General features: G+C 37.7%; 1 protein-coding gene across 1 annotated transcript in view; it reads right to left on the bottom strand.

Moving 5' to 3' along the window:
- The window catches only part of TOGARAM1 (TOG array regulator of axonemal microtubules 1), a 43579-nt gene that overhangs the window by 5643 nt on the left and 18559 nt on the right, over positions 1–19377 (bottom strand). The window contains exons 7-19 of the mRNA XM_064511791.1: positions 17626–17858; positions 15720–15820; positions 12790–12954; positions 10737–10835; positions 10105–10271; positions 9218–9386; positions 8757–8891; positions 7458–7611; positions 6739–6844; positions 6092–6327; positions 2383–2541; positions 1732–1858; positions 1303–1421 (exon numbers count right to left, since the gene is read on the bottom strand). Of these exons, the coding sequence (XP_064367861.1) occupies positions 1303–1421; positions 1732–1858; positions 2383–2541; positions 6092–6327; positions 6739–6844; positions 7458–7611; positions 8757–8891; positions 9218–9386; positions 10105–10271; positions 10737–10835; positions 12790–12954; positions 15720–15820; positions 17626–17858 (1970 nt within the window). The remainder of the gene's footprint in view (positions 1–1302; positions 1422–1731; positions 1859–2382; positions 2542–6091; positions 6328–6738; positions 6845–7457; positions 7612–8756; positions 8892–9217; positions 9387–10104; positions 10272–10736; positions 10836–12789; positions 12955–15719; positions 15821–17625; positions 17859–19377) is intronic.

Below are 19377 nucleotides of genomic sequence, written 5' to 3'. Positions count from 1 at the left end.
AACATCTCTTCACAGAAGATTTTCAGACCAATTTTGTGTGGCATCTAATCTCAATAGTCATGGAAAGAATCATGAAGGCAGCAGAATCACTTTCCTGGCTAAGCAGGCACCCATTAAGAAGGTACCCACAGAGTGAGGTGAAGTAGGAGAAGACTAAAGTTCAATTAAAGTGTAATGATGAGGCTAAGGATCTAAGCAGGAACAACTTATTTGATTGGTAATTGATACTGGACAAATTTCATCACTGTGAAAAACAGCAACAGTTTGAAGTGTTTCAGATGTTAAAAGTGACGAAGAGTTTCAAGCACTGGAGCTTGACTGAACAGACTGAGAATCTCTTCCATTCTATTAAAGGAGTCTTTCTGACTAAGGAAAGCCTAATGACTCCAATTTATCTGAAGTCCAGATAAGTATCTTGCATTTGCAGACCAGTGCAGAGAGATTCTCAGTCCAGACAGATTCCCTAGCTCACTCCTAATGCTTGAACAGAGTCTTTGATGGGGCATGGAACAAGCATCTTCTTGCATCTTCAAGTTGAAGCCTGTTAGCTCTGTGAGTACAAAACTTGGCATCAACATCTATCTGCCTTGGGCAGAATGCAGTAAGGAGCATCTCTTATATAGACATGTAGCTTTACATGCCAAAGCAAAAATACACCATCAAGCCTAGATTTAATATCTTGAATAATGGAGAATGCGTGACAGAAATCTGCTCCTGAATAGATACACCTTCTTAAACCTGGAGTTAGTCACAGCCCCTAGGAACTCGATGTTCTTGGATACAGATTTTTGGTTTTGTTGTTTTTTTTTCCAGTTCAAAAGAAGACCTATTAGAAGACAAAATAGGAAACCAAAAATGGGGACAGTATGTTCTAGCATCATTGGCATGCCAGCTAAAATCTAACTGATTCCTTAATTGTCCAGGTAAGCACACAAATAGATAATCTGATTTCTCAAGTGCGCTGCAGCTACCACCAGGCATTTTGTTTCTATAAAGAGTCAAAATGGCAACATCTTGACATGACAGTGACATGGGTCAACTGTGTATTCCAAGTGCTTGTGTACTGTATTTTCATACCCAGTTGATAAAACAAATTAGCTTTAAAGTGCACAAAGCAACTTTAATATTAAGCAGTTATCCTATTAAAAGGGGTTTATTTGGGGAACGTCAAGTTTCACCCTTTCCTTCAGGTATGTTTAATTTTCACAAACTCGTGAATGCTTATACAGCCTTTTCTTGTGGTGAGGCTATTCCCTTGGAGGTCAGTTACCAACAGGGTAAAACACTCAATGAGATCATTACCTCTCAGTGATGTTGAGAGCATCTCTGGAAGTAGATGATGACCTCGAATGTCCAACACTACTGGTATGCGAACGTCTTCCTTTTGCTGAGGGTGTATCTAATGGCATCTCCCCCAGACCCTGCACAAAGATGAAAGCATTTATTAGCATGGCTGGAACTGTTCTGCTCTGCTGGAGACTCTTTAAAGGCAAGTCTGACAGCCAGGCAAAGCATAATAGCAAAGTACAGTTGATTCAGCACATCTGCAAGGAGTAAGGGCATACGCAGTTCAGCTAATAAGCAGTAACTTGCTCTGCGGCAGTCACTTGATTACCTGCAATGCTCTGAACACACCTTTCCCATTCCCTGTAGGTTCAATGCCTGTACCTAACAGCTACTAGTGCAAGTTTATATTTCTCGCCTCTTCAACAAAAGCTTTTTTCCACATACCTTTTGACGTAGATTGCTAACAGACTCCTTAATGTAAGGCAAATCCTTGGCCAGCACATACTTTTCAAGCATTTTATCAAAATCAGGATGAGTCATCATACTGAAGAGCATCTTTCGACCATAATACCTGCAGGGCAACAGATCAGGACATACACATCTGTAAACACTGATTTGCTCTGTGAGTCCATTGATAATTAGACACTTGTAATTTCGAAGTATAAAAGTGCAGGAAGATTGTTATCTGTAAGTGTAACCTGACTCCCTTTTCCTGCTCCCACAAAGAAACTGTGCCCAGCAATTATTATTTAAACAACAACCGAGCAAATTAAGGAATGAGAACAGCCCTCCATTTCAATGTTGAAGTATCTGCTGTCTTCAAATTGGGTAGCCCAGCCCTGGCAGTCAGAGCACAGGTTCCCACGCCAGGATTCCCTGCATGGCCTTTGCCATGTCTGTGCCCCGGAGAGCGTGTCCCTGGAGCCCCTCTTCTTCCTGCTCCCACGGCAGGCACAGCTGCAGGAGGCACTCGGATGGTTCGACTACACATGCTACCTCAACAGCCATCAGTCATTGCTAAGGAAAACAGTGAGCTACGCAGAAGCTTTAGATGCTTGGAGCAGGCTTATCTGAATTATCGTTAGCTTTACTAACCTTGTTTCTTGTGAACCGTCCTGTGCAAACCTGGCTATCGCAGGTAAAATCCTGTCAGTGACATCTTTGGTTCCGGACAGGATCCGTCCAGGACCCATACGTTCTACAACATCCGACAGGTGCTGGGCTGTGCATCTCCTCACCGCTGTGTGCAGATGGCTAAAGAAAACACAACTGCTTAGTAAAAAGCCGTGACAAGACTTAAGTTACAGTATTCATCTGCTCTGCCAAATGTGGGGTACAAGTTTTTATTTTTCATCTTTAGCATAAACTGCAACTAGGATACTGCCGATATGCAGATACTTATTCTGGCTTTATAGAAAAAATGTTGTGAAGTAGAAAGAGGCGCTGAACTTTTTTAAAAGGATAATCCATTGAACTGAATTTCATTTTATTCACTTAAAATCTGTAACTACTAGAATGCAGAATGAAAAGAGAAAAATGAATGTCCTTTTTGTTTAAAGTCAGTTTCATTCTTCTGCCTTCTTCTGGGGCAGAATGCTGCAGCTTTGGGAGTGACAGAGCTGGTAATTTTCTTCTTTTTAAAGTGAAACTTTTAGTTTGCTTAAAAATAATTGTAAAAATAATTTGTTTTAGAAAGAACACTATTAACGTGCTCTTTCCAGATATTTTATGAAAAACAAATTCCTATGCTCTGACCCACATCTTGTTTTATATCAATTTAAAATTAAGTAAAGCAATATTCTATTGACTTCTAAAAATCTTGCTGAAGTTTACTTCCTACAAAAAAGAGATCATCAAATACCTGTGCTGATGAAAATGAGAGAAACAATGGAATCGATTTTCAACTTGTGTAGGAAACTAACCTTGTATATAAATTATGCTGCTGATTCCACATGAATTTGGTGTATACAATTTAATTTTGCAAATTCAGAACATCACAATTTTATTTTCATCTTTAGATTAAAAATGCTATTTTAAGCACAGTTTTACTGCACAGTAAATGAGACGTGTATGGTTTATCCTTCATAGCACAAATGGAAAAACAGGTCTAAAGGAGAGCACTAAGGAAAAGAATTGATTTGGTAAGTCGCACCAGTGGCTCCCTAGCTTTTCAGACAGACATGAAGATCCAGCATCCTTCCTGAACGACTATGTTCCCATTTCATCAAGATTTCAGTTTTCTGTAATTCCATAGATGATCATGGCCTCACTGGAAGTAAAGGTACCACTACACTACACTGCAGTCCAGGACGCCCAAGCAGCTCATACAGAGGGCTTCAGTCTGTGTAAAGACAACTAACTGGGTCTACTAAAATAGCAAAACGTGGCAGCTCAGAATACAGTTCAGGCTGCAAAACTGGTGCAGTAACTTGGCTGCTGCTACGCTAAACTCTGTGCCAATACAGCGATACTGTTGGCCATTACTGAGCAACCTAATTAAGACTAGCTTTGACTAGTTTGCAGGACCTGCAGTTACATCTGTAGAGCTGTCATACTTCTCTGTAGCCTGGGAGAAGGATAACAGTAGCAGAGAATTCCTACCATAGGTACTGACAGTAAAACAACAGCTATGAAGTTTTAAAGACCTCACTAAACTGAGGCAAACAAGTCCCCATTCCCCACAAATGCCTGCTGCTCATGCAAAATAGTAGGAAATTTCAGTGTATGCATCACTGTGATTTCAGATCTAGTCCTGGAATCATGATCTTGGATCGAGTATCTACTTACAGAAGTGAGTTTACAGCAGTAACCCAATATCTTCAGAGTAGTATCACAGAAAAGCAAACAAAAATGCTTTTAATTATTCTTACTGGTGAAGTCAAAAACAATTTCATAGCTGATCAAGAATCAGTGTAGGTACCTACTCAGAGTTGCAAGTGCTTTACTTATGATCGGAGTAGACTTGAAATGCGTAAAACAGAAAATACACACATTTTAAAAGATCGTATGAGTTTGTAGGCCAACCCATAACTGGTAACTTGAATACAGAAGCTGTGGCGAATCTAAGCAACTCAGTGTATAAGCCATGTTTAGTATAACCATGCCATTGTGTCAAACACAACCTTAAGCTTTCCACATTATACTGAAGAAAGATATCATTCTTCTCCCAAATTTCATCTTTGAATATAATTCTTATATTCACTGTTCCAGCCTCAGGAGATGACAGCTCCACATGTACCACATAGGCTTTCTTGCTAAAAAGGCCAGAGTTGCCTGAAGCCAGTACTAGAAAAGCTGCAACTCACAAGGCTACTTTGGCCAGCAGCTGATGTGTTTTGCACTAGAAACATCCTGTATTCCGTGATTCAGTCACTGCTCTGACGAGAGGCTTTTAGCTGTGAAGTCCCCACTTCAAACGCTGTGCTCAGACTCACAGCTCACACAATTTTTATACCTTACATATCTGAAAATGTATGAGTCCACAAATTGGAGGGGTCAATCCTCATAGGCCTAGAAATCTCGGAAGCATAGATCAGTGTGTTTGAAGCTGCTACTGTGAAGGGGGGAATCAGATTTAGCCGTTTATGCTCATGGGTATTGCCTAGCCAAGCACTTCTGGAAAATGGTGGGAGTATATAAACAGATAATTGCTGAGCCTTTTTACGCAGCTTCTGAGCAAAAGCAGTGTGTGGCTGCTGTCTGCTGCTCTTACATTCAGAAAAAATGACTGCATGTGGGCATGTTTTGTACATTATTTAACTCCCAAGGCTTATATTTGCTTTTCAGTTTAAAGTTCAAATAATGGAAGAATAGTTCTTATTGCCTTTCAGGAGACAGAATCAATATATTCCACAATCATCAACTTCCCAGGAAACAAAATAGGAAGAAAAACAGTTTGAATCAAGAATAACTCCTACGAGTTCCAGCTGTGCAGCAACGCTAAAGTTTGTTTTACAACACTGTGTCTGATATACTTAATGGAAAGGACAGGCTACAAGAAATTCATACCTGTCTAAGTGATGACAGATACAGTAGAGAATAAGTAGAACTAATTATACATCTAACGTACTGGAACGCCTAATGGCTAGATTAAGCATTGGTATTTTGGTGAATGAGGATATGAAAGAAAAAAGAAAAACATACTTTATGGATAAGGGGAAAGAAATTACTATAACTTCTACTACAGATTAAAGTGAGCTAAAGGAAAGAATCAAACTATGAAAACATAAATGTAAGCTTGTTATGTATGAGGTACTCAAGAAAAATAATGGCCACCACCACTCACAGGAAATTAAAATGCAGACAAAAGACTATCAACCAGTTAAGTCTAAGAGAGGAATATAAAATGGACCAACACGATTGCATCCAGAGATATCCAGTTGTAAATCATTTTTCTAAAGAAAAAGTAGTGCTGAAGAACTGATAAAAGATCCTTTCGGCTGCAGAACAAATAGCAAATGAGAATGCTATCTGATCTTTGCTAGACAAGGCAAAATCGTTTCTTAGGACAATCATATTAACATAGAATAAAACTACTGAAGTCTCGCAAAACTGCAAGAAAATATACCAGACTCCAAAATCAACAGCCAACTTTTTACCTAATACAGAAAGAAAGGGGGGAAAAAAACCTACATTTTACTTATATGCCAAAAAACATATGCCCCTGGACAGAAGTTTTGCAGAGCTAGATTATTATATTTTAAATTCTGTTTATCATATTTTGAAAAAGATCTAAATAATTACTATACTTTACTATTTAATCTATTCACAGGTTATTTCTCCATAAAGTCTTAGTAAGAATTACCTTTGCCCTCCATTTATAAGAGAACAAAGTGCACGTGCTGGAGTCACATTATTAACCATAGCCTTCAGTGCTTTGTCTACATCTTCCCTTATAAATGTGTTGGATTCACCAGCTTTGTGCAAGAGGACTTTTACTGTATTATCTAGTTCTTGATCCATGTTCTTTTTCAGGTAGGTGAACAAATCCCCTAAACAGACCACAGCAGCTCGAGAAACACCTGAGCGTAAATTCTTGACCTGCACACAGAAAAACCCAAACAAACAATGAATATTGCTTATAAATATACTTAAAATTAAGTAAAGCTTAATGTTTCCAATTGTAATTTTTACATAATTTTAAAATCAAGTGAGAAATACATTTCTTACTTGATTCACAATGTGTGAGAATTAAAATACATATACTTTAAAATGTTATAAAGTACAATCTAAATGTTTTCAGTTTATCAGGAAGTCAAATAAACTGTTGGTAACTGAAGTATGAGCTGCTTCACTGAACTACAAACTCACCCTTTCGAGAATGTCCAAAACAGAAAAAATTCAAGTACAGATGAATATACCATTTCACGTCAATGTATCTCAGAGGTATAAAACACATATACACACATACACATAAAAAGCCAGTAAAATATTCTGATATTAAAATTTAACCTCTTGAGCCACAGCCAAACTTGTTTCATGCAACTTTACAGTCAGAATATCCGCATGGTAGGCAGACAAACATCTCACAAAGTTCAGACCTTCAATTTTCTTCTCCCTATGTAAAGTAAATATTTAAATTAAAAATATTTACAAATTTCTTGCAAAAAATGTGAGAGAAATACGAAGGAACCAAACAGCAAACAAATTAGATTGTAAATAGCAATGACATTTAAAATGGGAAATTCTTTCACAGTAGGTCTATCCTTTAATGTGGTAGTAGGGCTGCATTAACATACTCGCCTCTAAATTGCTTCCTACAATTCTGTCCACAGTTTGCAGTAGAGTAAAGAAAAGGATTACTTTCCGTCTCAAAACTGAAAAGGCAGCACTGTGCCCCCATTATGGCATTAGACCAGCAGGAAAGCCTTGTATTCCACAGAAAATAAACAAGAAGGTATTGGTGGGGGCCCTACACAAAACAGGGCTTAGACTTCAACAACTCTTCAAGTTTCTGAAAGCTTACACACTAAGTATCATTTTACAACAGCTACAATTTAATTTAGATTCAGACTGAAAAATAACTTTCTTCTTTCCTCATCTATCACTTGGAATCCTTGGAAAAAAAATACTTCTATGTTACCTCCATTTTGCCAGTTTGTTAAAAGTAAGTTATCAATGTAAATGCCTTATACATTATGTTCAGCCTCTGGACAGATGTTTACACTCACCAGTCATCATCAGCTAAAAGTCTTAGGGCTTCTGTCAGTGCTGTTTCTGGTTTTGAAAATGGCTGTAATTCTGATGGATCCATTATTTCTGGACTGTGAGTGACTGATGGGGTCCGGTCTTTATACTGTCCTCGTGCCCCAAGAGAAATTTCATCTGAAAAGCCATAAAACATACTAAGTAATTAGCATAATCTGCAGAAATCAGTTCCTTCAAAGGAAGAAAATATAAAAAGTTTGAGGTTTATAGAGAGTGCTGCTACTGAAGGACCAAGTTTACAAAAAGACAGCTTTCTCTGTTACATCCTCAATATAGTAGCACAGGTGAATGAAAATTTTTGCATACAACTACCACTTTAAAAAGTCACAAACATAAATGTAGGGGTTTTTTTAACATAAAAATAGATGTACAATGTGCTAAAGCACAATGTGGTAAAACTTAAAGAGCCTAGCTATGAATTTATCTGAAAATTGAATTTGAAAATCTCTGCATATAGTTCAACACTTTTTCAGCTTTCGGAAGAAATTTGATGTACTAATCTTGTGATACAGAACAGATATATCTAGCTTCTACTGTTTGAGGAGATGGAAGAATCATAATTTTGAGTAATTAGCTACTGAGAAATAATTTTCTAAGGTGTACAGTCATAAATATAAGTAAGTACCCCAGAGTAAATGTTGTTAACAGGAATTTTTTAGTCCAATGAATGACTGAATTCCATTTTAACAAGATAATAATCAGGATCAGTTTATTATAGCATGAAGTTCTTATTATATCTGGAAGACTAATTTTTTTCATTTTACTGTCATACTAAAACCAGTACTTTCTGTCGTATTTACAATGCATTCATATTTTTCCAATATTACAGACAACTGAGAAATTCTCAAGCCTATGACCATCATCAACATGAGCTTGTATTCTGAAAAGATTTCGACTCTGTATCTTGAAGACCTCTCAGTGAAAAACGTACCCAGAAGTGTTTCTCTTGGGGCAGGAAGGGGTTGGAAGAGAGCTAGTTTTCCATCAATACTTTACATCATTCAAGTTACTGAGCAAGAAAAAAACCCTCTAGTGTTTCAAACATTTCCCTAACAAATTACAGTTGAAAAATGCTTCAAGGGGGCAGGGATGAGTTCTATCCCCCACCCAGTAACTTTCCAGAGCACCTCAGGCCAATCCACTTTACAAATAAATCATACTAAACCTGACTGTATTTTGGAACTCTCACCTTCCACTCATCCAAACATTTTAACACAGTCTTTTATATTTGGTTTAGTAATTTATGTTCAGTAACAGCTTACCAGAATCTAGCAAGGCTGAACATTGTGTCTTCTTCAAACTGGACGTTCTTTTTAATGAAGGACTCAAGACAACATTTTCTAATGACAAAGATTCATTTCTTGATGATGCTAATATATCCCCATAGAGACTTAAATCTAGAAAACAGAAAGAAACATCCAAACTAAAACAACAAAATGAGAAAAAGGGAAATGACTTGTATTTTCAGTCCTAACTCACTTTTTGTAATTTTTATTAACTCCAGTGTTTCAAATATTTCTCATAAGCACTTTACTCTCCACTGTTTGCACTATAAGACTGACAACAAATGACTGGAGAGCAAACTGCAATGTAAAATTCACTGAAGTCACGCCTTATGTCACGCTAACAGTCATAATCTTTAATAATTATCCCAGAATTATAATTTCAACTTCATCAGCATTTAATAGAACATTATTCATTTAAGACAAACACTAATCCTCACTTTCTACTGTCATTTTTCCTGGTTCATTCAGTTTGAGTGTTGCCCAGGGATCATCATCTTTTTCTTCGAGGTCTTTGACTTCATGTTGTTCTTTGTGATTCTGTTCTTTTTCTTCTTTTTTCTTCCGCCTCATCTTATCCTGGGCAGATTTTGACATGGCAACTTTTATCTGCACAAAATTAATCCACTCATTAGGAGATGTAATAATAGTAAAAAGAATCTTATTTTAATCTAAAATATGACTGGACAAAAAATCCACTTCAGATAACCAACGTAACTTGGTATCAGCAGTATTGCTAGTTAGTGTCATTAATAATGGCCCTTTTGAGATAAGAATGCAAAGTCCATGTGGACTATGCCAAGAAGACCAAATTTATTTCATATGTATTTACCAATCAAAAAATGCCAGCCCATTCCTGTCCTTATTTAGAGTGCATGAACAGTTTGCAGTAGTCAATTTATTGAGAAAATGTAGCCCCTTTTTTATTTAACCATTGTTAGAAAAATAATGCTGAATTACAAGAAACTTCTGGTTTAGGCTTAATGTAACATTTTGCAAACTTTATGAGAAAGAAACTGTTCTCATTACTGTTTGCAAAAAAAGTTAAATAAACCGCTCAGATCAAAAATTTGCACACAGCCAACCAGATGTTGACAAATGAATTCTCATTACTAACCCAGCTTTAGTCTTCAAAGTATAACGGAACTCAGTGAAAAACATAAATAAAAGACTTGTATTCTATTGCCAGCCACCTGAGCTATGAATTAATGTTTTTTAATCAAACTTTTGTTTACCAGAATATAGAGACTATAAAACTATATTCAGCTGTGTTCATACCAATTAAAAAACACAAAGCGAGACCATAAAATTGTTTTGAAATTCTTGCCTCTTTTTCCTTTTCAACATGAAGGTAAGAAGCACTGTTCTGCCGGATGCCTCTCCCATAGATCCCTGACGATGGCTCAGCATCTGGTTTGACAGCTTGGTCGTCTCCGTTCTCTACACACGTTATGGACTGGCTATACATGAGTGCAGAAGAACTTCCAAAAACACCTGAAAGGCATATCATGTTGTGTCCTCCTCAAAATAACCATCTCAGCCAGAAGAATTCATCAAAAACTAATGCAAAACAAAAGTAGTTCCAGAAGATAAAAACATTGCTATTGTCATATTAGTGCTAATTTCCATCCAAAGGTACTCTTCTATAACACTGCTGAGTACGATGGATGTATGTGCATGTGTGCATACCTGGCTACAAGAAGCACCTCTGTAATTTGCTACCATTCTTTATTGTTTATGAAAATAGCATAGTAAAACATAACATAGTTACATAACATGTAACCGCAAAACTTGAAAGCATTATTCTTTATATTTACTATGTGAACTGGAGACTGTCTAAAATTTAAAATGTTTTAAGGAATCTATTTCAGTTCCCCTTTTCCCACTCTGTAAAAAGACATTTCTCCTCATTTTAAAAACATAAATAAAACATAGGAGATAATTTTGTTTTTGTAATACCTTTACCGACAACTGCTACCGAATCTTCAGACAAGATCCTTGGTGAAATGAAATCTTGGTTGTTCATTTGTTGAAAACTAGAAGTTGACCCTGTAAAACCTAAAAAACAACAACCAAATAAAAAAAAAGAAAGCCAAAAAACCCCCACAGATCATGTAAATCATGTAGTTTACCCTTTGGTAGATGTTTTATTCTTCTACAATGTCGTCATACACTGACATCTGAATTCTTTATCACATTTATAAATCATTGTTTTTTCAAGTTACTGAAGTTCACAAGATTTACCCAATACTGATATTCTCAGAATAATTGTATGCATGCAGTAAATATAATTTCTGCCAAAGATAGTAAAGATAACCAGTGTTTGTAAGAGGAGGTAATATCTGTTTAAACCAACAGATTCCACAAAAAAACAGAAGTTTTAAACTCATTTAATGGAAGTACTGAACTATTTCTTACATAATTCAGAACAATTGAATCAAAACAGTATTTGATGAAGTATTATTTTTTTTGTCCCAAACAGCACGTAATGTTTTCTGTATAAATCAGCAGTTTCCTAAGTTTCTCAGTTAAATGGATGACATATTTTATGTAGTTCCGTTCTGGCTACACTAATTGCAAATCAAAATTGGTAATTTCTGACAATGGAAGATCAACATTTGGTTTTGCTATTTAACCTAAATAATCTGAAATTTCTCTCATAGTTGCCCTCTAACTAGGCATGCCGAAGGATCACAGGTGGGGACTCGTCAGACCTCTTGTACTTAACTGCCTTTATCTCCATCACTAGTTTGCCACAGAATGATTACAGGTGCAAGATATGAGAGACTCCTCTTTCCCTTGCAAGTGATCTGAATATTACACAGTTTTAATTTTGGATGTCTCTTTTTTGTGCTTTATGAGAAAGAAAGATCAACTGAAAGGGTTTCTGCGGAAAAAATTATGTTGTCCTCCCACAAAAACAATCACTGGCTTCTGGATGTTCCACACTTTAATATTTGAGAACTGTCAAAATTGGTCTTTTGTCATTTTCTTGAATACAATCTTGGAGCTTCACGAGAAATTCGCTGTTAGACTGTAGCTGAATGCGCACTGAATACTGCACCCTCTCTGGACCTTCTGTCCTACCACAGATCCTGGCCAAAGCATTTACAGATCTCCATTTTACAGGTGGCATGGAATAAGCAGGTATTAACGAACAAACGATTTATAAATGTGACTATATACTCTACTTCCATTGCTCAGCTTTGCATCTTTTGTATAAAATAGCACTTCATTATTTGTAAAAAGAAAAAAACTGAGATTAGACAAATTATCCATTTTTAATCACAAAATCATAGCACGAAAAGTCTTAGTGGGACAAAGATCATCTTTACGATTCAATATCTACTAACACTTGGAATATTGCTATTTACTTTCATATCTGCCACTAAAATGTTGTTACTTGATGTTTATTTTAGCCACTATGAGTGAGATCTGAACAAGAGGAGACAGTGAGGACATGTACTCCTTAAACTGACTTCCACATTTTACATTTAATGTTCAAAAAAAAAAAAAGCTTTTTTGGAACATCATTTACATACATCTGTATCATATACACAGCAATTATGATGTAGAAAACAGTTTCACTGGATTATTCCTAGTATGTTCTCAGTATTAAAATGACACAGTTGAAACTGAAATAAAAAAATCTAATGGCTTAAGTTCCTTAATTTTACCAATGAACAACAAAGTAATTTAAAATCACAAACTTTTAAAGCTATTAATATTCAGACTGAAGTAAATAACATTTTGATCTTTCTTTTTCATGGCATTTACTATCTCCCGACCTTTAACTTTAACTGACACTAATTTAAGTTAATGTCAAAACCCTCCAACTGATTAGAATATAAAATATATAGACTAATAAAATATAAAGACTAGAAGAGAGGGAATAAAGCTAAGCACCTTGAAATGTATTTTCTATAAAAGCTGGTTTTAAAAAAGATATATATATAGCCTTTTTGCCATAAACGAGAGGTCAGATGAACAGTAATGCAGCAGACTCACAAACCTTTTGAATGCTTAAAATTCCTCTGGTGTTCTATGTTTTGACTTTTAAAAATAGTAGGTGGCACTTCACTTTGCTTCTTGTCTTCAAAATCACCACACCCATTGCCACATCTCAAACGCTGGCCAACTATGCTGACATTCGAAGTCCCTTTATCATGAAACAGCCCTGTAAAAGGAAAAATAGCAAATATATATATAAAAAAATTGTGTAATACAGGACTCTCAAAAGTCACATTTTCAGAGACTCTCAGACTGTTTTTCCATATACAGTATGAGCACTCTTTCCCACAGAAACCTGAACATGTCAGCAAAGATGCTCAGGGTCAATTCACCTTTCACATGCAAAGGCTCTTGTATACAGATACATCCCTGTTGAAAAATCTAACCCAAAGCTTGAAAATTTGTTTTTATTTAAATGTCTTTCAAATATGAACACAAACACTAATTAATTCATCATTAAAATCAAAATTAAGTCATGATTCGATTAACTGAAATATTTCCTTTTTAAAATGTCATGAGAACACAAAACATTTTCATATTGAAATTATTAACAACAGAAAACAAGCATTTTTATATCTGCAAAACATTCTCGATACACTGTAGTTTTGGTTAAAAAAAAAAAAAGCTAATTACTTCTGGGATCCTATAAAGGATCATTTCTGTTTTTCCAAATACCCCTAAAATTAAAGCACCTAAAGGCAGATGTGTTTCTATATATGCATTTTTAGTATGTATTTCTTAAATTCCATATAATTTAGACTGCACTTAAATGAAGTCAATGGCAGACGTGGCCAAGGGGATTGACTGATGTGACCCAGCCTCGAGAGCGGTCCAGGCTTCTCCCATACTGCACCGCAGGGAACAGCGGGACAGCAGCTCTGCCTCCACCGGCAGAGCCACTGCGGCCGGTGCACGTGAGCACGCACGGGGAGGCAGTTCCTAACACCCACCTACCCCCCGCCCGAGGGTCTGTCCTGATGCAGACACACGCGGGATCCAGAGCCGCAGTGCAACCCCTGGACCGCTTTCTCGCGTTCTCCAGGGCAGACCTTAGCCGGGAGCAGACTGGTTCGCTCTGCTAGGGCTGGAAACCAAGGGAATGTTTCGTTGTGGGATGCTTGAGGGGGAAAGGCTCTTCCAGCGAGGACACTGTGGGCTGGGCCCGAAGAGCCGTCCGAATCTGGACTGGCCTGAGAGGTGCTGGAAAATTACTGCACGGCCAGACCCCCGTGAGGTCCAGATCTCCTTGACTGAGAACTTCTGCGCTGTCCCAGAGAAGCTCAGCCGTTTCATAGATCAAAATTCAGATGTCACGTAGCAGGGCCTGACCCATTACTTGCTTTGAGTAGCTGGTACAACAGCATCCTCTGCCCGCTGGACCAGTAGTACGTGCTGGCCTGGTGGCGGGGAGACAGATTTTTCACAGCTTCGGCTGCCGAAAGCTGCACGAGCCGGCGCACGACAAAGGGAACGCGGGAAGCCCGCGGTGTCCACAGCTCACAACCCTTCCACTGAGACAAGCCTAACAGAAGCTGAGGGTTTAGTCCAGAGGGGTTAGTCCAGAGAACAGGGGTTCTGGGGGGTTAGTCCAGAGAACAGAAGACAAAAGAGAAAAAAGGAATAATCTGATACATAACAGGTTGCTGTTTGGAAGAAAAAAATATTCCATCCTTGGTATTAAAAACAAAAAGTAATGAGATTAAATTACAGTAAGGGGGATTTACGTTCAATGTTCAAAAAAGCTTTTATTTGGTGACAACAGCTAAATGTCAAAATGATTTTTACAAGTTCTACAAATTCTAGTATAAAAATTCAGAGCTTTGTGAGATTTCACTTGTGTGATGGGCCGAATCCAGTCAGTAGTTGGAGGAAGCTATTCCAACCTAGCCAGCAATGGAATTTTCTTTATCGGTTAGCTGCACACGTATTAAGTTGACCTTATCCGTAAAGTATGCTGTCAGCTCTTCACAAGAGGTCAGGGGCCATGAGTTCTGGTTGATTCACTGGTTCAGTAAGCAAAATAATTGTGCTGCTCATTATTTTACACCAAAGGTCAACTTCTTGCAAAAGGTCTTTTCATGTAATGAATGCAAAACAGTTAACCACAATATTTATTACTATGTATCTGCAGTATTTGCCTTCCCACTTAGGCTGTTACTTCACAAACCTATTAGGTGATTTAGCCTAAGAAAAAAGACACTTTCTGAAAAAAGATCATCAGTTTCAGTAGCCACTGCTGTTTTTTGAATGTGATGGCTTCGCAAATTCAGTCTTGTGAGACACCCTCCAATCTTAGTATCACCGAGTTTTCTGAAAAAAACACACAGCTGCTGAGGCTCCAAGACGGTGCTTCAGAGCAGTGCTCGGGAAGAGCGGTCAGAAAAGAACTTGGTGGGCTAAGCTCCCTCAGTTCTTTTCCTGCAAGAAATATCTCCATCTAGTTGAGCCAAACTTGATTAAACATAAACAATCATAAACAATCGATTTTTGTCCATTATAAAAATCTGCAGTTACTTGCAGTTCACTATATGCATTAAATAGAACAGCATCACTGAACTTCAGTTATTCACAAAGAAATTAACTGCTTGCAACCTCTTGACCCTTTCTACCCTTATCCCGCTGGTGTCCAATGAATTTTCGAACAATACCGTTTTGAATTTTGAAGGGCACATGCTCACAGGGGATGTTTGTATTAAAACATTTTATCATGACATAGAAAGAAAGAAACCCTGGAATATGTTCTCACCTGCAGTATCATGATACAATCTCAGTTCGATCAAATAAAGTCTAGCAATTACCTTTTTTTTTAAGTGCTCCAGGGACAAAATCTCACTGAACAAGTGAAAACAAAGTCAAATCAAATACTAGCCAAAGTGACCATTCTGTCACAGCTATGAAGCAAGTTACGTATTTATAAACTCAGTAAAATACCTGTGCTGGAGGTATGTTCTGTCACATTAGTCTCTCTCTTTCTTGCTGAAGATATCCTTGCAGGCTGTGATTTGCTGCCAAGTAGTGGAAAGATGTCTGACCTGTTACAATATAAAATACATTTTTATACATACAATTATACACACTAGTCAAAGCCCACCTGAACAACACCTTCTAGCAGAGACATAGATATATTTCAGTTTCTCTTCCCCAGTATATTTTGTGGACAAATATTTCCAGTATACTTCTACAGATGTTCACAATGAGTAGAAAAAGAAAATTAATTCAGTAGAAATTATTTCATTAGCAGTTCCACTATGAAGAACACCATAAAGACAAGCCTTAAAAATAGACTTTACAGTAGGAGTAAAATTAACACACATTCAAAAAGCGAAGGAATCGTTTGTTTAGGGGACTTACGCTGCTGATTGCAATCTGGCAAAGAGGGGCAAATGACAGTGACCAAATCTACTGACTTTTGATTTTCAGAAATTAGCTGTGCTTTCAGCTCAGTTTCTAGCAGACAGATATTCACCAGAAAAATGCTGTTTTATACCAGACAATCTTGACACTTCTTTTTTAAAATTATGTATCTGAATATTAAAGATGCTTCAACACAGAGCTCTGCACTGTTAAGTACTGTCCAGGTCTACATTAGAGTTAGGGAAACAGCAGCTATTCCTGTTTCTGCTAGCACTGAAAACAAGAAGACTGATTTTTATGATCCTGAGGAAAGCCTATATACATCAGCAACTGAAGAGAAACTTCACTAACACCAGTATCAAGTTCCCATTATTCATGGCACTATATCAGAACCAATCCTTCTAAAAGTAGATACACAGAAGAAATCTACAATTTTGTTGCCCACCGCACCTATTTTGTGAACAGACAATGCCAATTTCCAATACTGGTAAATTAGCATCTGAACTAACCTCTCTGATAGATCCAGTATCTGCGAATCCTGTAAAATATTAAGCTTGTGTTGTCACAAAATACTTGAAATGATATGTGCTACAGCATGCATCTTTAGTCATAGCTGTTCTGGCCAAAACCTTGCCTCAAAGAACACCACATGCAGAAGTTTATAGTCTTGATTTTCTGGGTATTCTTGCATTTTCATGTGTCATTTTAAAGGTTATTTTTAGAACTACAATTCAGCAGTAATGCATATGTGGAAGACAGAAATTACCCCTGAGACTCCACAGCTGTGAAAATCCTCTGTTTCTAAACCATATTAGGCTCCCTCTGTCTCAATAACCTTCCTTTGGTCCCTTCGTTTCTTTCCTATTTTGTTAATACAGCTGTATGCCAGTTTTAAAAAGATGCAGTTAGTGCAGACAAAAACACAAGGTATTCTTAGGATCAGAGCTACAGACAGCTTTCTCAGGGGCTCCCAGAGTGGAAAGAAGATGTGTACTGCAGAATTTGCAAAATTCCACAAAACTCTTTTTACTTCATTTAAAAAATAAATAAATAGTTCATAAAAAGTTTCTTATCTCAAAAAAAAAATCCTGCTTAAATGTCCAGGCTGTAATAAACAAACCTTATCCCTCCTCTAAGCTTATTCTCCTTCTTACTTATTTGTTTCGGCTACGGTTCACATACCTTCTATGACAGGCTAAAATCATCATAAAATATTTACTACCACTGGCAGGACTTCAGCTGCATGGTGTTACCATGGCTATACCTTGGGTTTCTTTCTAGTTAAAAGCAGCAGCAAACTGGAATAACATAATTAAGCAGCTAGAGTGTAGAGGAAAGTATTTTTAGGTAGGAAAATAATTCACAGATTAAATCAAGTATATAAAAAATAAACTACAGATTTCACTCCTTTAATGCGTAACTAACACCAGCAGAGTTTCTGCGTGAGAATTCCCCTCAGAGCTAACGCACAAGTTACACTCACATTACTCTCCTCCTCGGAGGGGCTGCGGACATCGGCGAGGTCAGAGGCTCCTGGCTGCAGACGCCACTCTCGCTGTAGGAGCTCCCACTTGGGGAGGAAGCGTGGGAAGGGGAATCCACAGACAGATCAAGTTTAAGAGCAGAATCAGGACTCTCCAGGTCTGAAATGCTGCTGCTTAGCTTTGCCCTCTTCTTAGCTGCGCTATTTCGTAGAGATCTAAGCGAACTCTGCATCTAAACAGGATCGAAAAGAAAACAACAGTATTTATTCACCGAACAGGAAAAAGGCTTTCTTAAGCAAAAGCAAGTATGTTTCTAAATGTTTAGTTCAATTCACTAGTTTAGTTCAAACAGGATTTTCACACGCATGCCCCTACTGGGCAACGCCACTGAACATTTACATAGGTTATCCAGTATCTTAATGTGTTTTATTCTACAAGAATAATTATCATACGAATAAATGCAAATACTCTACAGAGGCTGTATCTAACTTCATTTTGCAAAGCACAAGAATAGATTCCTTGCAATCAGCTGCTCTTACCTTTTTCAACAGGCTAGAATAAATAAAGTGGCTGATGAATGCAGGTACACCCAATTGGCATGTAGGACCTCAGCCTTTTGCATTCTGAACTGCACAGAGCTGCAAAATACGCAGAAGTGAATCCTGAAAGCTAAGCCTAGCAAGTGCAGCTCCTACCCTAACAAGCAGGAAAAGTGATGATAACTAGAGCTTCATGCTGCAGCATATTCTCTCCTCTTTCGGCAGCATGTATTTGATGTAAAAAAAAAAATGTAGACATTGGTATGTGACATCAAAGGGAAGGTTTGAGGATGGAGGAGAGAAATGTTGGGAGAAAGTTATACTGCACTCAGAAAAAACAGTGTTTCTTCCCCAATCTGCTTAACGCATCAAGTTACTTTGAGTAGTGACTACGGGATGGAAGGAAAAGATTGTGAAGCAGAGCCATTAAGTCCTACTGCAACTGTTTCAGATCCACAGGGACTATGGACAGGATCTGCGATTCAAACAATCCCTACAAGCTATGTCAGAAATAAGCAGAGGTTGCCTGGGACCAAGCTAGGAAGACCGCAGAAATCCAAGCAAATGCAATACCTATGCTTCTCACATAATTAAGGTTGCAACAGTTTCGGTTTGCACTGGTGAGGATAGTGTGGATACAGTTCCACCTCTCCACAGCCTCTGAAAACATCCGGCTTGTGCGTGCAGCCTTTTCCTATGTCCTATACCAGTGCTGCTAGGTAGTATTCCTCAAACATTAGGGACACTTGAGCAGCAGAGTGAGTGACAATCCCTTAGCACATATTGGACACAGCAGCAGGGATCGGCATAAGCTCACTCCCATACATAAGCGCATCTTGGAGCATCACCGAAAGATCTGTGTGGCTGAGAAACAGCAGTGCAGGGTATACAGCTACACTGACTGCAAATTATTTGGTGGGCACACAATAATTATAAAGGGAAATGCTAGAATATGTCTGTTTGACAAGTCTCATGAGTCACAGAAGGGACAGATTTTAAAAGGCATTATCTATTTCAACTATTTCCTAAGAAATTCACATGTTGACTGGCACACTCAAGCCACTGGCCATTGAATATATGCAATGGGCCCAAATTACCCCTAGTGGATTTCCACTTCCAGGAGAGATGACCTACAAAGCCTAATGCCAAACGTGTCTGCATTTTATCTGTGTTAAAAAGATAAAGGTGAGACCATATTCGTCCAGCTTCATG

This window comes from Dromaius novaehollandiae, chromosome 5, assembly GCF_036370855.1.
Source record: "Dromaius novaehollandiae isolate bDroNov1 chromosome 5, bDroNov1.hap1, whole genome shotgun sequence".
NCBI classification, from domain to species: Eukaryota; Metazoa; Chordata; class Aves; order Casuariiformes; family Dromaiidae; genus Dromaius; species Dromaius novaehollandiae.
The sequence above is the reverse complement of the archived record's forward strand: the minus strand, read 5'-3'. Positions and strand labels throughout refer to the sequence as shown.